The 17,250-nt window shown below is 37.0% G+C and overlaps 1 protein-coding gene across 1 annotated transcript in view; it reads left to right on the top strand.

The window, feature by feature from the left end:
* Positions 1-7,013: 7,013 nt before the first annotated feature.
* wt1b (WT1 transcription factor b) overlaps positions 7,014-17,250 on the top strand; it is a 13,999-nt gene continuing 3,762 nt past the window's right edge. Inside the window, exons 1-7 of the mRNA XM_016463263.1 lie at positions 7,014-7,552; positions 8,991-9,110; positions 10,520-10,601; positions 11,495-11,497; positions 13,995-14,075; positions 15,688-15,793; positions 17,069-17,213. Coding sequence (XP_016318749.1) covers positions 7,174-7,552; positions 8,991-9,110; positions 10,520-10,601; positions 11,495-11,497; positions 13,995-14,075; positions 15,688-15,793; positions 17,069-17,213 — 916 coding nt within the window. The 5' untranslated portion in view covers positions 7,014-7,173. The remainder of the gene's footprint in view (positions 7,553-8,990; positions 9,111-10,519; positions 10,602-11,494; positions 11,498-13,994; positions 14,076-15,687; positions 15,794-17,068; positions 17,214-17,250) is intronic.

Below are 17,250 nucleotides of genomic sequence, written 5' to 3'. Positions count from 1 at the left end.
GTGATAATAAGTGTTAGTGTTTTGTTTTTTTCCTGGTTGTTTGTGCTAATAGATTCCTTCTGATCTGCCAGTAATTCTTGACTAGTTGCTTACCACGGTAAAAATGATTGCAATTTTAATTGTATAAGACTGTAAAAATGCTATGGTAAAAACCTGTTACAGTGAAAAACTGTAATAGAGCAATAGTTTGTAATAGACACTTCACGTTTGATGCTTTTTCACTGAAATTATGCTTCTTCATGGGGTACACATCTAGTGGGTTTGCTGCCAAAAAGTTATTTTTTTTCTTAGTTTCATCTGACCACAGAAGCCAGTCCAGTTTGAAGTTCCACTCGTGTCTGACAACTGAATATTCTGGAGTTTGTTTTTGGATGAGCGAGGAGGATTTTTCTTGAAACCTTCCCGAACAACGTGTGGTGATGTAGGGGCTGTTTGATTTTTTTTAAGGCTTTCTGACCTCAAGACTAAACTAATCTCTGCGATTCTCCAGCTGTGATCCTTGGAGAGTCTTTAGCCACTCAAACTCTCCTCCTCACCGCGCATTAGGACGATATAGACACACAGCCTCTTCCAGGCAGATTTGTAATATCTTTAGTTGATTGGAACTTCTTAATTATTGCCCTGATGGTGGAAATGGGGATTTTCAATACTTTAGCTGCTTTCTTACAGCCACTTTCTATTTTGTGAAGCTTAACAATCTTGTTCTGCACATCAGAACTATATTCTCTGGTTTTACTCTGTGATGGATGATTAAGGGAATTTGGCTTTTGTGTTCCTCATATTCATAATCCTGTGGAACAGGAAGTCATGTCTGGACAATTTCATGCTCCTAGTCAACCTGGTGTGCTAAAATTTTTTAAATATGAATATACATCAGATATATTTTACTCATAAGAATTTCTAGGGGTGCCAATAATTGTGGCCAACATGCATTGGAGAAAAACATTTCTTTCATAATGTGAGTTTCCCCCGCACTTTCAATTGTTTTACTTCAATGAAAGGTTAGAATGTTGTGAATTTTTTGAAAGAAAGATCAAAAAGATAAATGATGCAGATTTATTTTCACAGCCGCCTTTGTTCATATTTGTTATATTTGTCATATTTGAACATGTTGTTATTTACCAAGGGTGCCAATATTAGTGGAGGGCACTGTATATATTTATATACAGTATATATATAAACTGTAAATTGAAATTCAGTCTGTAAAAATGTAAGATGTTGCAACTGTATTTTGAGGTAAAGTCCTGGCAGCCATCTGCCATTTTTACCGTAAATGTTACAGATTTTTTTTTTTTACAGTGCAAATAATGACTTATGTGTGTTCTGGGTGGTTACTAGGTGGTTGCGTATGACCTCAGTCAAAAGAGTCCACCCTCTTGTCTGTATTCGGGTCTCTAGATATAATTTGTGTTCCTTCTTCAGTCTATTGGGGTTCCCCCCCTTTTATTGTCCAAATCTGATCATTTAGAAAAGTATTATCAAATCTTTCCCCAACAAGATGAGTTATGCATTGAAGGTTGATACTTTCTCTTTAGGGATAGTTCACCAAAAAATGAAAATTCTGTCATCATTTCCTAACTCTTGCCATTCCAAATCCATTAATTTTTCATTCATCTTTGAAACACAAAGATATTTTAATGAAATATGAGTGTTTTATATCCCTATACTATTCCACAGTCGCTGGATATTACAGACAGTTATCCTATCTTTCAGGATGTTGGCGAACACAAGGGGACCTGGAGACTGGAGCAGTGAACCGGAGTTTCAGAGATGGGGAGAATATCATAGAGGTAAGTTGTCCAGGTAAGTCGATCGTCCGAATCAAGGAGTAGTCCTAGTCATAGACCAGACGCTGACTGTGCACTTGGTGTAAGTGTGAGGGAGTGTAAACACATTTCATTACACCAAATACACAAAATAATGTTATTTTTAGCAGCATCATATGACCCCTTTAAGAATAAGCAGTGCTAATAGTTAGCAGGCACCATTTCTAATACTGATATTTTTTCATCATGTCACATTGACCTTTGTGGACCTTTTGACGTGTATAGTGACTGGATTACGAAATCCTAGCCTATTCTATGGAGCCCAGGCACTTCCTTAATTTTCCCTTCTTCTTTGCAGCATTTTTGAAAAGGGTAATTTCTCTGTTACAGGACATTGCAGAGCTTATATCGGTAAGTGTGTCATGTGATCTTGATTTTAGAGATGTTGTAATATTTGTGCCCATGAACGCTACAGAAGAAAACCGATTAGTGACGTGACAGACAAGCAAAACAAGTCTCATCACACACGTCCAGAGTCCTGGCAGTGTTTCTCAGTGCGTTGTGAAGGAATGGGAAACATTGTGTTAGAAGGTTTCACACATGAGTGCAGAAGTGGAGGGAGGGCTTGAGTTATGTCTCCTTTAATGTTTCTGTTTAATTTTTCTAATCTTCACTCATTTTTCATGCACAGACATATGTCCAAGGGTTTGTGTGAAACTGAATTTCTTTGTCACATGTTTACGGTTTTTATCATTTTTTTGATCTCTCACTCTCTGTGAATTTCCTTTAGATGTGAAAGTGTCACATTTTATTAAAGTCTAGCCACATTTATTTCAATTGAGCTTAATACAGATTGTTTCAAAGCAGCTTCACATTAATAAACAGGAAAATAACAGTGTTAACATTGTAAAATTAATAGATTTTAAAACAAATTCAATTTCTGCTGTAAAGCAGCCCTCTATATACATTTTGCTCAATTAGTTAAGTGTTGTTTCAATTTAGTTCAATAAACAGTGTCAATGTTGCAAAGTTCATCAGTTTTGAAACTGGTTCAATTCAACTAAGCAGCTCTACAGAAGGCAATAGAGTCATTATTCGGCTCAAGTCAGTTCAGTGTTGATTAATTTCAGTTTAATAACAGTGTCAGTTCTTTCTTTTCAAATATTTTGGCTTTTGCCACTTGATTAACACTTAGAACGTATACATTTATTGATTTAGCAGACACTTTTTTCCAAAGCAACTTACAAATGAGGAATACAACAAGGAATTCATCTTACGGAGCGTTAAGCGAATAGAAATGGTCATTTTCCTGAACGTCTTGAATGAAGTGAATGTAATCTATTCTACTTTACTGTAAGTGAACAGGGAGTTGTGATATTGTTATTCATTCAATTGACCTCTTTGAGACCTTTTACCTTTCACTGGCCTCTGCTGTCAACTATTACATCACTATTATTCCCAAGAGCTCCACCAAGTGTAATGAAGCAATAAGATAAGGGAGGACGTATTATATGGTAAATATTGTCACAGTTTCACTTCTGCTGGCACGTTTTTCACATTATAGCACATCTTTGATTGCTATTATAAAACAAAAAAAAAACTACTAATTGTATTAATAATGTTATATTATTAAGCGGATTTATAAGTGCCATATTTATTCCCTGACAATCTAAAGTTAGTCATAAGCCTCTAGGTGCTTTGTGATTAAATTAAGTCACATTTATTTATATAGCTCTTTATACAATTCAGATTGTTTCAAAGCAGCTTCACAGTAATAAACGAGATAATAACAGGGTTGCTAAGTTCAAAGATTATGAAATGACTTCACTTTGATTCAGTTTAGTTCATTGACTGTCATTGTTTCAAAGTTCATCAATTATTAAACTCAATTCAAATTCAATTTAGCTACAAAGCAGCTCTAAGGAAATAGTATCATTAATCAGCTCAATTTAGTTTAATTTAGTACAGTTCAGTGACTCAATGTTGCAAATTCATCAGTTATGAAAAAAAAATCATTTCAGCTTCAGTTCAATTCATAAACACCCTGGATGTGTGGCCAGTCCATCACAGTATAACTTTGATAAGGTTGTTGCTGAATGATTTGTATACAAATGCAAAGTGAAATCTGGTTTCTGGTCTTCATGTCTCCATGAAGGAATTCCCCCAATATATTTGGCTGTTATAAAGCAGATGATGCATGGATTGAGGAATCGGCTCTGCTGGACTCTGTCTCACTCATACACCTCCAGTTCTCAGCAAGCAGACGTCAAAACCGTTATTTACATTTTCAGACCAGCACTCCAGATGTCCACGGGTGAAGAGGTAAAGAAAGGGTGACGGCTCAGGCGGCTACTGGACTGAACCTTCTTCAAAAGACCATCATCATCATCATCATCATCACTGTCTGTGACTCTTCATTGGGACTGAACCTAAGCCAAATGGAGACATATCCTGAGTAATTGGTTCCAGGAGGTGTTGGTGGTTATGTTAAAGTCAGCGTGAAACGGAAGTTGAGATTCTTTTCTTCGCTATTGTGATATAGGCTATCCCAGTGAAACGGCTTATTGAAGAAGAAAAAATGTAGGCCCTCATGACGGTGAACAGGACATCATGTCTTTGCAAGAGGGAGGGGAGGTTATTTTGATTAAAGATTACAAGGGCACATGAATTAAAAAAAAGTGCAAGTATAAATAAATTAGTCAGTTTTGGTTTAATAGTGGCTTTAAAGCAACTGTATGTATATTTTTGCGACTTTGGAGCCCCCTACAGTTAAGTTGAGTGGAATCTTAATTCCAGTGGATCGCTGTTCACGTGCATTTGTTGCTGCGGTAAAGCAATCCGTCCTTTTCGCGGAATTTCGTACCCGTTCGCCAAACTTACATACTTCTGGAACAAGGGAAGCAAGGGAAAGAAACTATGGAAGCCCGTTTCCGCCACTGAATAAAAAATAAAAGAGGTAATTGCGACTTTTTATCTCACAATTCTGACTTTTTTTTCTCAGAATTGCGTGATATAAACTCGCAATTGCGAGATAAAAACTCGCAATTCTAACTTTTTTTTCTCGCAATTGCGAGTTTATATCTCGCAATTCTGACTTTTTTTCTCAGAATTGTGAGATATAAACTCGCAATTCTGAGAACATATCAGTCTTACCCCCCCCAAAATCGGACTTTAACTCGCAATTGCGAGTTTATATCACGCAATTCTGACTTTATAACTCGCAATTGCGAGTTTATATCTCACAATTCTGAGAAAAAAAGTCAGAATTGCGAGATATAAACTCGCAATTGCGAGAAAAGAAGTTAGAATTGCGAGTTTTTATCTCGCAATTGTGACTTTATATCTCGCAATTCTGACTTTATAACTCGCAACTGTGACTGTATAACTTGCAATTGCGAGTTTATATCTCACAATTCTGTGAAAAAAAGTCAGAATTGTGAGATAAAAAGTCAGAATTGCGAGATATAAACTCGCAATTGCGAGAAAAAAAGTTGTATAACAAACAATTCTGATAAAAAGTCGCAATTACCTTTTTTAAATTTTTTATTCAGTGGTGGAAACGGGCTTCCATAAGAAACAACAGTCATGCGCCTTATTAGAAATCAGTGTACCACCAGAATGACTTTGAAATCTTGAAATGACTTTCATACTTTGAGAAAACCTAAATCGAGAGCAAGCAATTTAGCTAACTTCACAACAGGCAGATAAATCAATACTAATTGTCAATCATCTTTGACGATAGTGGTCCTGACAGAACTATATGTATATGCTAGGCTACACTGCAGATTAAAAGTTTGGAGTCAAAGAGATATATATATTTTAACGAAATGAACACTTTTATTTAATAAGTGTGCATTAAATTGATTAAAAGTGATACATAAATAAGACATTTATAATGTGACAAACGATTTCTATTTCAAATAAATGATGTTCTGTTAAACTTCATTCATCAAAGAATCCTGAAAAAAATAAATCACGGTTTAGTATAAAACAGCAAAACTGTTTTCAACATTGATAGTAATCAGAAATGTTTCTTAAGCAGCAAATCAGCATATTAGAAAGATTTCTGAAGGATCATGTGACACTGAAGACTGGAGTAATGATCTGTTTTTATACAGTCTATGGTAATGATGCTGAAAATTCAGCTCTGCATCACAGAAATAAATTACATTTTAAAATATATTCAAATAGAAAACAGTTATTTTAAACTGTAATAATATTTAACAATTTTACAGTTTTCTGCTGTATTTTTTTTAACAAATAAATGCAGCCTTTGTGAGCAGAAGATATTTTTTCAAAAACATTACAATTGTTTAAGACTAGTGTGTATATGTAAATACATGAGTTAAATGTTCAAATGTCATATTAGAGGAAGCATCAAGTTTTTACTAACAAAATAAAAAAATCCCCTTTTGCCTTTCATTCACATCTCTTTGTTTTTTCAAACAGGCAACAGACGGTGCTGGTATTTCACAACAGTGTTGCCCAATCCCAGTGCACATCCATCAGCTTAATTGAATCTTCACTCTGACAACACAAATCCCTAAGATAGCACTCATGTATACTTCCCCACAGAGAACACAGAGTCAACACTTCGGTTGGAGACCCTTATCTGCATTCATTTCAGTACACTCTAAACATATATAATGCACTTATATTTGAGATCCAAGGGAAACGCAAATGGTGAAATGAGTGGGCTTATTATACGCTCTTAAAAATTAAGCTTCATAAAGAGAGTTTTTGCAGCTATGCTGCAGAAGAACCATTTTAGGCTCCTCAAAGAACCATTAAGTGAACAGTTCCATTTTTTTATTTTTCCACTATAAAGACCATTTTGTGCAATGGAAAGTTTCCATGGATGTTAAAGGTTCTTCATGGAACCATCAATGCTAATAAAGAACCTTTATTTATAAAAGTGTAACTTTAAAACTTTAATAAACATTTGAGTGAAATTAAGTGTATATTTACAGTAATTTAACAAAACAAGTTCTCTGAGGAACATCATTTACACAATTAGATTTCATGCTAACTAAACAAACAAACACCCACACACACACACACCCATATTCATACACACATGTCCAGGCATTAGTCAGAAGAGGACTGCAAGTGCTGTTCAAGTAAAAGATGAGTAAGGTACAGAAGAAGTGATTTTTTTTTTCACAACCCCGAGCTCTGACTCCTCCTCTGGAGATGGTGGGGTGGTTTTTAGAGCTGATAGACCCAGACAAATGTACAAGAGTGGAGTTACTCCTTCTCAAACTCTCCAATGCATTGCTCCAAACACCTCACCAGTGCTTCCCATCTCAGAAGCAGATAAACGCGCATTCTGCTGGACCGGACACCTTCTTCTTGAAATCTAGTCTGCAGATATTCAAGGGTGTTGCGACAAAGAAAATCCTCCTAAATGCTGACAGAGCCGTGTGGCCTGATGGGATCGGACGTCAGAGACCTGAGCGCCCTGCTTCCTGCGGTCCCGAACGCAAACTGTTCCCTGCCTGTCGGCGGAGCTCCGCAGTGGGGACCGATGCTGGACTTTCACCCTGCCTCCCCGTACGGATCTCTTCCCTCCCACTCCTTTGTCAAACAGGAGCCGGGCTGGGGGCCCGCAGACCCTCACGAGGATCCGCACTGCGGTTTGGGGGCCTTCACCGTGCACTTCTCGGGGCAGCTCACAGGGATGCATGGGCCGTTTGCTGATTCTCCGTCCAGCCAGAGCAGGATGTTCTCCAGCGGGTCTTATCTGCCAGGCTGCATGGACAGCCCTCCTGCCCCGCGCAACCAGGGTGAGACAGCCGACCCGCTCGTGGCTCACAGTCTCTCTGTCATGAGCCACAAAATCTGTTTGTCTCTGCTGTTGGTGTCAAAAACATAAAAAAACATGAAACTTCAAAGTGGACGTGAGATGTTTGAGATTTTGCATTAAGCTGGTGTGTGATTGTGAAGTTACGGAGCTGTTGATACTGAATTGCTCATAGAGGATCTCTTATCACCCTCAAAATATTACTTCTGAAAAGTGAATTAATTATGCATTTGAATTAAATGTTCTACACGTTAGTGAAAACTTATTTTTAAAATGATTTTTATATTTTATTATAAATATAGTAATAAATGTAATTATATATGAAATGAAATTATTCACATAGACATGAAATATCTTTGAATATGATTCATATCTGATAATCAAGAAAAATAAAATACACATTTTTGATTTGAATGTAAAAAATACAAAACCATACTATTCAGCTGACATTTATATTATTCCATTGTGCTCAGTTTTAGCCGCTTCAATGAAACTGCATTCTGCATAAAGGGTTTATATCTGCTGCGTCAGATTAATAAATGTTCTGGATCTTCCATTTTATCTCTCTGTTGCCAGATTGATTTTATGAAGGGCGCTTCTGACCTCCTTAAAACATTTGGGAACACAGCTGATGTTCTAAAGGAAAGTAGATTAAAATGTTTCTTAAAGGGTTAAATTGGTATTTTACATTAAACCAACTGAATAAAAACTTTTTGGAGATAAAGTGTTTATAAAAAAAAAAGTCAGATGAAATGGTATTAAAGTTTAGAAGCATGAAATGACATTTTCTGTAGTGTTTTGGCTCAGTGGCTGATTAACATTGGACTTTATTCATTTATTTCATGCAACAATTATTGCACATGCTGAATAAGTCTCACACAATGTCTCTCTCTGCAATCTAGCATTAATTTTTTCTTTGTGTTGATGACTTACAGCACTATGTGAACATCTTGAAGAGCTTCTCTCCTTTAAATCTGAGAGCTCACAATACAGAAGTCTGATGTTAGTGTGCTTTAAATGCAGCGTGTTTAAATCACAGTACAAAGATTCACGTATCTACTTCTGTAATTTATCATTAGATTAACTTTAGGAAAAGTCACAACCACAAATTGATTCAGTGGAAAAGCTTATTGGTCTCCAGCGGGTTTACGCACCAGATGAATTATAAGTTGGAGAGGGATGCGTATTTACTGTAATACATTTTGTCAGGACTATTAGTGGAACCTTTTCTATGTTTACATTGTCATTTTCAGATGATTACTTGCATTAGTTAGAATTTTATTGTCATTTTTAACACTTGTCAACAATGAACAATGGGCTATTCTTCAATAGGAAGAATGGAGTCAGCTGAGAAAATGTGGATTTCGCTGAGAACAAACACACTAATTTGTTCTCTGTTTTTCTTTGTCTCTTTCTCTCAGGTTATGGTACAGTAGCATTAGATGGAGCTCCCAGTTACGGACACACACCTCACCACACTCCACCATTCCCCAACAATACCTTCAAACACGAGGACCCCATGTCCCCCCAAAGCAGCATGGGTAAGGGAAATATATTCTCATTGTGGCATTTGAAGCAGTAAATGCCTTTGAATAAATGATGAGTAAATAATAAGAATATTAGGAGGCAAACATAAGTAAGTCTTTTGCAGGTTGATTTACAATATATATATATATATTTAAAAACTGCAGGTTAATCAAATAAAAAAGTACTTAAAGGGAGTACACTTTCTTGACCATGTTTCTTAATGTACACTTTTAAAAAGTGTACTTTGTCGTAATGTCAAATTAAAGGTTTTACTTTAAAGTACATTTTGTTTTAATAATCTTTTGTCATGCTTTAATGACTATTACTATACATGCACTTGTACAGGACTTTATTATAATTTTAACTCTAGTGTGTTATTTGACCGTACATCTATATTTTAAATATACACATCTTACAGTTATATTTTAAAAGTTCTGATTGCAACTTCATCATCACAAATGTTTAATTACATATATATTTTTAAATACATGACATGCAAGTTTCAATAGAAATGATATGAACGTGTACTTTAGTTTACCATAAATGCTTGTCAGTACATTTTAACCATATTTCAAATGACAATAGAAATAATTGCATGTAAAAATGGACTTGGTGGGTCAAAAAAATCACTCTTACATTCAACTAATTGCATTAATATAAAATTAGGCTGTAATACATTTTCATTCATTTTGCAAATGGCATGCAATTAGATATCCGAAAAGTGCCCGTGTATTTTTTTAATATATATTATTTCCATAAATAAGATCTCTTTTTAAAAGTATGCGAAAGTGTACTTCTTTTTCAGAAGGGCTGTGCAGGACAGAGTGAATTCGTGAGTGTGTATTTAAGTATAGTATGACAAATAAGACGAATAGATATCTGGAGATCACTATCCGCAAGGATCATCTCAAGGTTAAGTGTTAGATGGAGTTTTAATGTTAGGGCAGTAAATACTCAGATTTTTTTTCTTCTCGCTCTCTTTTTTACCTCTCTGTCTCCTTCCCCGAACACTCAAAACACTGTATGCAACAGTTTTTAAGTTCATTAAGCATAAATTATGCTGGCATGAATGATCACCACTCTTTCTCGGGCAGCTGAAAGGAGGAAGCAGAATTGTGGATGTGGAGAAGAATGTTTAGTGCTGCCGAGGGACTGATTCCCTGTCTATTGCCCTAAGAAATGAACAGAGTGCTCTCAGAAACTCTGAGCTGACTGCTTTATGGTCGCAGGGAGCCCTGCGCTGTTTGGATAACCGCAGTAAAGATGAGGCCGCACTCTCTGTTAGCTCTACTGTAAAACGCTTTGTTTCACTTGTAAACAGTACTCTAGTATGAGATCTTTGAAGAGGACTTTCTTTCAGATATTGCTGATATATATGCTCTTTGAGTGTTGTAATGTGTGCTTTGATTTTGTGAATATGCAGGTGAGCCGCAGTACTCCGTCCCACCGCCTGTCTACGGGTGCCACAGTCCTCCTGACAGTCTTTTGAGAAATAGCTTCAACAGGTACCTTCTTTACCGTTGATTATTAGTGTAATAAGACACGTAATTAAAAAATACATGATTTCCTAATGATGAGTTTTGAAACTTTACTTGCATTATTATTGAGTTAATAACTCGCAAGGTGTGATTCATCGTGCATGAAATGATAACAATAAAAGTGCAGTAAATTGCATCATAGAGGCAGCAGCCACGAATTACAAGAAGTTACAAAAGTACGCCGAATTGTTTATGCAACTGTTGAAATAAAGGGATATTCCTGGATATTATCTAACGACAGCTTCTGAGACGTGCCACAGAAAACAATTTCTGCTTGTCCCTCAGTCTGCAAAAACATGCAGAAGTCTCAAAGGCATTCTGGAGGGTTCAAAAGCAGAAATGTTAGGCCGCATATTGTCTAAATCTGTGGCTCTCAACCAGAGGGCCTCAGGAAACTTCCAAGGGGTTGCTCAAAATGACCTACAATTATTTAAAATAAGACAAACAGGCTTTAAATGGGTCATGGAATGCATTTTCAGATCTATTATGTTTCTAGAGGTTAGCTTATGAAGTTTTTTGCATCAAAAAAATTCAAATATTTGTAAAGATGATCATTTTCTATCCTTATTTTCACTCTCTGTCATGAACACATGTTTCAAGGGATGTTGTCTCTTTCAGAGATGCAAGTGAACTTATGTGTTCATGTTGTTTTATGTGCAATATGTTTTTATTGTAGAGTAACCTCTTATATGCGTATTTTTTTTAAAATTCCATTTCACCCTTCAACAACAGTTTTTGCCTTTGAAGAACCAGAATTCCCATGGATCATGCAAATTGCTTTAAATATTATAACTGCATGGCCATGTTATACATTTTTGTAGTTATGCCAAGCTCTAAAATATTTTATAGTGTAGACATAGTGGGTAAAAAAAATGGAAAGGTCATGGGGCCTTCGAATATTGTTACGGACAATGGCGGTCTTGCATGGAGTCAAAAAAAAAAAAAAATTAAGAACAATGATCTAAATGATTGCTTTAGTGTTAGGAGGATATACTTATTTTTTTGCGTAACCAACATAATTTCCCTTTCTCATGTCATATGAAACACAAATGTTGTACTGGCTTTACATGTCCATGACAGGTGTTTAAAACGTGGATATATATTAACTGTATAGTAAGTTGGATATATATTAACAGTACACAACAATGGTAGTAAGTGATTTTAGCAAATTAGTGCCATGTTAACACATATATCTAGTTTAGTCATTTTAGATGGTGCAGTCTAATATGCCAAATCAAGTCAAATTTATTTAGTGCTTTGTACAATTCACATTGTTCACATCTTCATGCCTTAGTAGGTCCTTTACATGCAATCTCCTATGAGGACCATCATTTGCTATCATTGACATAATTGACTTTTCGTGCTCTAAAACCCTCCACCTCCTCCAGCTCCACCTGTATTTATGAGTGTCTATTCATGCAGCAGCAGCATATCTTACATGCTCATAGTTGTGTATTTATTGGCAGTAGAAAGTCCATACTGGCTCAGCAGCAGCATAGTAGATCTAGTTTGCCAAAAACCAATACATTAACATGCTAAAACTATTCAGATAGTTTTGGATATTTGTTTGAAATAATTGTTAAATTGTTACACAGTGTGTATTTTGTAATGGTTATTCCCGTGCAATGCTTTGCCCCATAGATCTCCATTGTATGTGTCATACTAAAAATTTTTTGCTGTTTTTACTGTTTCTTTTCTGTGGTAATTAACAGCACGTCATGCAGTATATGCTGTTGATATAGCTGAACTTGTATTGAACTCGGAACATTCTTTAAAAAAGGCACATTAATTAGTGTAAGAAGTAAAATATGTATATTGCTGATTTGTGTCTTCACCGTGGCACAGCCCCTTCTGGTTTCTGAGTGACTGAAATTGAGCGTCAGTGAGGCCCAGTCTGGATGGCTCAGATAAATCCTGAGTAAGTCTGCAGTGAGTCTTGCTGTCTGCACAAAGGTTAAGAACTGCACAGCAGCTCTCAACAGGCCAAAATACACTCACAGTGATCTACTGCCCGTTTCCTCCAAATTCCTCTTCCCTTCTCTGCCTGGCCCTCCCCAGAGACACGAGAGGACAGAGAGAAAGAGTTATGTATTCAAAAGATGAACTTTATTATAAGGAGAGGAGAGGAAACCAGAATATCAGTATATAACAATTGACGCTACCATTCAAAACTACAGTTTTCAAAAGTCTAATATTTTGAAATATTATTACAATTTAAAATAAATGTTTTGTATTTGAATATATGTTCAAATGTAATTTATTTCTGTGATCAAAGCTGAATTTTCAGCATCATAACTCCAGTCTTTAGTGTCACATGATCCTTCAGAAATCATTCAATCAAGAAAATACTCTCACTCAAACACACTCACTCACTTGCATCAACCGGGTACTGTTGCAGTGTGTTCCGGTGACCTCACGAACCTCCATTTCTTGCCAATAAAGTGAGATTATAAGGGAGCGAAAAGGGAAATTCCACCTTATATTTCATTAGTGTTTGGCCTAGAAACTATCTTTTGCATTTTGAAACACTGGTATGAGCTGGAATGGAAAGCAATTTATTGGGAAGCAATGTGGCACCCAATCATAAAGTAATAATGAAACCCCACCATGACTTCTTTATTTTCCGATTAAAATATTATATTATATTATATTAATTATATTAATTATATTATATTATATTATATTATATTATATTATATTATATTATATTATATTATATTATTATTATTATTTAACTATAAATTATTAACTAACTAAATAATTATAACTACAACAACTATTATTAGATCATCATCATTATTGTTAAATAATAATAAACAATAGTGTATAATTTGATACATTTTGTATCTCAAAGAAACTGTCTGACCTTCAAAAACTGCTACTTCAGCCCACAGAAAAGGGACAGACAGCATATGTGTCAAGATAATTTCCCCAAATCCTTCCCACAATACCCAGAAACCATTGTGACATCACACTATTACGTGACTGTGCCAGGCACTCGACTCGCCAGCCAGGACCATGTGAGAGCTAGCTGAGATGCAACACTTCACAACATGTGGTGAAACGCAGCGGATGTAACAAGCCTCCAGTTTTGCTGCTTCCTTAGAAAACAGTTATGAATCAGTGGTGAAGATTAGAAAGAGACATGTCTGCACTTCAAATCAGCCTAGTAACCAGAAAAATAACACTGAATGAACAAAAATATTGTCTTAAAAAACAAAATCCTCAATTTCTTTCTCTGTCTTTTGCTTTTTTCATTCCTATTTTTGGTGTATCCCTTCCCTTTTTAAAAGTGTTGTGCTTCTTGAGCAGTGAAGAATGAGGTCACATGACTGTGATTTATCTCTTCTGCCCTGGCAGTGATAATCTCTACCAAATGGCGTCTCAGTTGGAATGTGTTACCTGGAATCCCGTCAGCTCGCTGACACCCAGCATAAAGAGGTACAGACTCGGTCTCATATCAACACCTGCGCTTTTAAAAAGAATTCCAATTCATTCAAATTTTTTCCTTTCCTTTCCTTTCCTTTCCTTTCCTTTCCTTTCCCGTCCCGTCCCGTCTTGTCTCATCCTGTCCTGTCTTGTCTTGTCCCATCCCGTCCCATCTTGTCATGTCTTGTCCTGTCCTTTCTTGTCCCGTACTGTCCCATCCTGTCCTGTCTTGTCCCATCCCGTCTTGTTTTGTCCTGTCCTGTCTTGTCTTGTCTTGTCGTGTCCCATCCAGTCCTGTCTTGTCCCGTCCCGTCTTGTCTTGTCTTGTCTTGTCCTGTCCTTTCTTGTCCTGTACTGTCCTGTCCTGTCTTGTCTTCCCATCCCATCTTGTTTTGTCCTGTCCTGTCTTGTCCTGTCCTTTCTTGTCCCGTACTGTCCGGTCCTGTCCTGTCCTGTCCTGTCCTGTCCTGTCCTGTCCTGTCTTGTCCCATCCCATCCCATCCCATCCCATCCCGTCTTGTTTTGTCCTGTCCTGTCCTGTCTGGTCCCGTCCTGTCTTGTCCCATCCCATCCCATCTTGTTTTGTCCTGTCCTGTCCTGTCCTGTCTTGTCCCGTCCTGTCTTGTCCAAAACTTTCCTTTCCTTAAGAAGGACAGAAAGACAGCCCACATTATCTTTACATCCTCCTCACCTCTCTTCTCATCTTCTTTTCGTCTTCTCTGCCGTCCTGTGCCCTATTCTAATTAGTGTCTGTTTTGAAGGAAGGCGTCGCTGTCCTCTGATGTTGTACTGGACTTTGAAACAAAAGTACAGACTGAAGTAGGAGCATGAATTATGCTGCGGTGACAGCAGAGGAGATAGGAATGGATCCTGCTCAGTCAACCAGTCCAACCCAGATAGAGTGTCTGACCTTGGATGTGTTGAAGGGGCAGTTCAGGGTAGCATGATTTTGTGTGTGAGAGAGACAGAGAGATGTTGAAATGAAGAGATGTAGACTAGCTGAAGGGCAGAGGGGAACGTCCCAAAGCACTGTGGGAATTTTGTGTTGTTTTTGAGCGATTGAGTGTATGTGAGCTTGTCTATAGACAGATGAACTCTGCCACTGGAGTAGGTGACTGGGATGCTGGACAGAATATTTATGCCGGCTGTCCAGATAAAAGATTTGGTATCCACCTTCCTCACCCCCAATGCCATGACAACCAGGTGTTTATCTACTGAACGGATGAATGGTTGGGCTGTGGGAGGACTGGACCAGCAATGGCTGATTGTGTAGTCTTGAGATGTGAAGCGAGTCGGACAAAGAAAACAGCTCTTCATCTGTTACTGGCCACACTACAAATCCCCCTCCAGACTAACAGTCCCCCTTGCTATCATTTATGACAGTTGAGGCATTTTTACAGTTATTTTTGGATATCACACCATCCTTTTGTTAATAAGGAGGAAAAGCTGATGCATATTTAGCAGAGCTCTTAACACGTTCAAATCTGTCTTTTCTGAGAATCTTATTGGTTATACATGTCGTACTGAATAATATGTCAGCTCTGTTTGAGGGGTCTCTGTCTCTCTGCTCTCTGTGAGTGGTGTGTGTTGTGTAACTACTCTCTGTCTTTGGATTTGTGTCCAGTCACAGTGGCGGTTATGAGGCCGAAGCGTCTGCAGGAGCTCCGCTGGTGTACAGATGCAGCACTCAGTATCACATACACACCCATGGTCTGTTCAGAGGAGTACAGGTGGGTGATCGCAAAACACACATACTCAAACACACACAGAGACACATATCATTTCTACCTGTACACACACATATTGCATTCTCACAAAAATATAACCATAAAGTGCGCTGGCAGTATTTATTATTTATAATAAACATGTGTGTGTGTGTGTGTGTGTGTGTGTGTATATATATATTTATAATATTATATTATATACATATTTGTATATATTATGGTATATACAAATATAATTATATAATATATATTTATTGTATATAGTTTATATTTCATTCAAAAGCTTGGTGTCAGATTTTCTCTTTAGTCTCTCCAGCTCTGCATTTATTTTATAATATTATGAAATATTATTACAATTTAAAATAACTGTTTTCTATTTGAATATCCTGTAAAATGTAATTTATTCCTGTGATGCGCAGCTGAATTTTCAGCATCATTACTCCAGTCTTCAGTGTCACACGATCCTTCAGAAATCATTCTAATATGCTGATTTGCTGCTCAAAAAACATTTCTTATTATTATCAATGCTGAAAACAGTTGTGCTGCTTCATATTTTTGTGGAAACTGTGAACAAGATTCTTTACGTTTTTAAAATTGAAACGTATTCCATTTATTTGCAATCTTTTGTAACATTATAAATGTTTATACTGTCACTTTTAATAAATTTAATGCATCCTTGCTGAATAAAGGTATCAATTTATATTAAAAAAATCTTTTGAACATATGCTCAGTGAGTAGTGCTGGATTATTATGGATAAATATCCTCTCAACACACACTTACACTGGTGTTTTAGATCAAGGCCACATACACACTTCCCTCTCTGCAGCTCTGCCAAGACCAGGACACAGAGCGCACCACAAGCGTGAAGTTTAGAGTAAAAGTGTGTTTGATTATTCAGGCCTGTTAAACAGAGAGCAGGACAAAAGAGCTTTATATGCGTCCGGAGCAGGCGAAGTGTATCAGTCTGACACTACTTCAGTCTGTAGTGTGTGTTTGGCCTGAATCAACATCCATCAGAGCTTGAGAAAGCTGATACTGTCCAGAGAATAGTGTGCATGTATGTATGTTTATAACTTTAGTTTAAAGCTTTCCTCTAAAGCCTTTTAAAAGCTAAATTGATATTTAACAGGCCACAAGATAAGAGGGTTTGTTCAGATGCACAACTCATCCGGGGTTTGGTAACGCAGAAGTCAAAACAAACAAAGGCTCAGAAGTGCAGCAGAATTGGCAAATAGAGTTTGTTGATTGCCAATTATTCCCTGTTTTTTTTTTCTCTCCAGGATGTGCGGAGTGTACCAGGCATCACTCCCTCCATTAAATCATCAGAGAGCAGTGAGAAACGACCTTTCATGTGTTCTTACCCTGGCTGCAGTAAGAGATACTTCAAACTGTCCCACCTGCAGATGCACGGCAGGAAACACACAGGTGAGATGCCACCATATACGGCTAATACAAAAAAAAA

The sequence above is a fragment of the Sinocyclocheilus anshuiensis genome, unplaced genomic scaffold (assembly GCF_001515605.1).
Source record: "Sinocyclocheilus anshuiensis isolate Anshui unplaced genomic scaffold, SAMN03320099.WGS_v1.1 scaffold140, whole genome shotgun sequence".
Classification (NCBI taxonomy): Eukaryota; Metazoa; Chordata; class Actinopteri; order Cypriniformes; family Cyprinidae; genus Sinocyclocheilus; species Sinocyclocheilus anshuiensis.
This window is presented reverse-complemented; position numbering and strand designations above follow the sequence as displayed.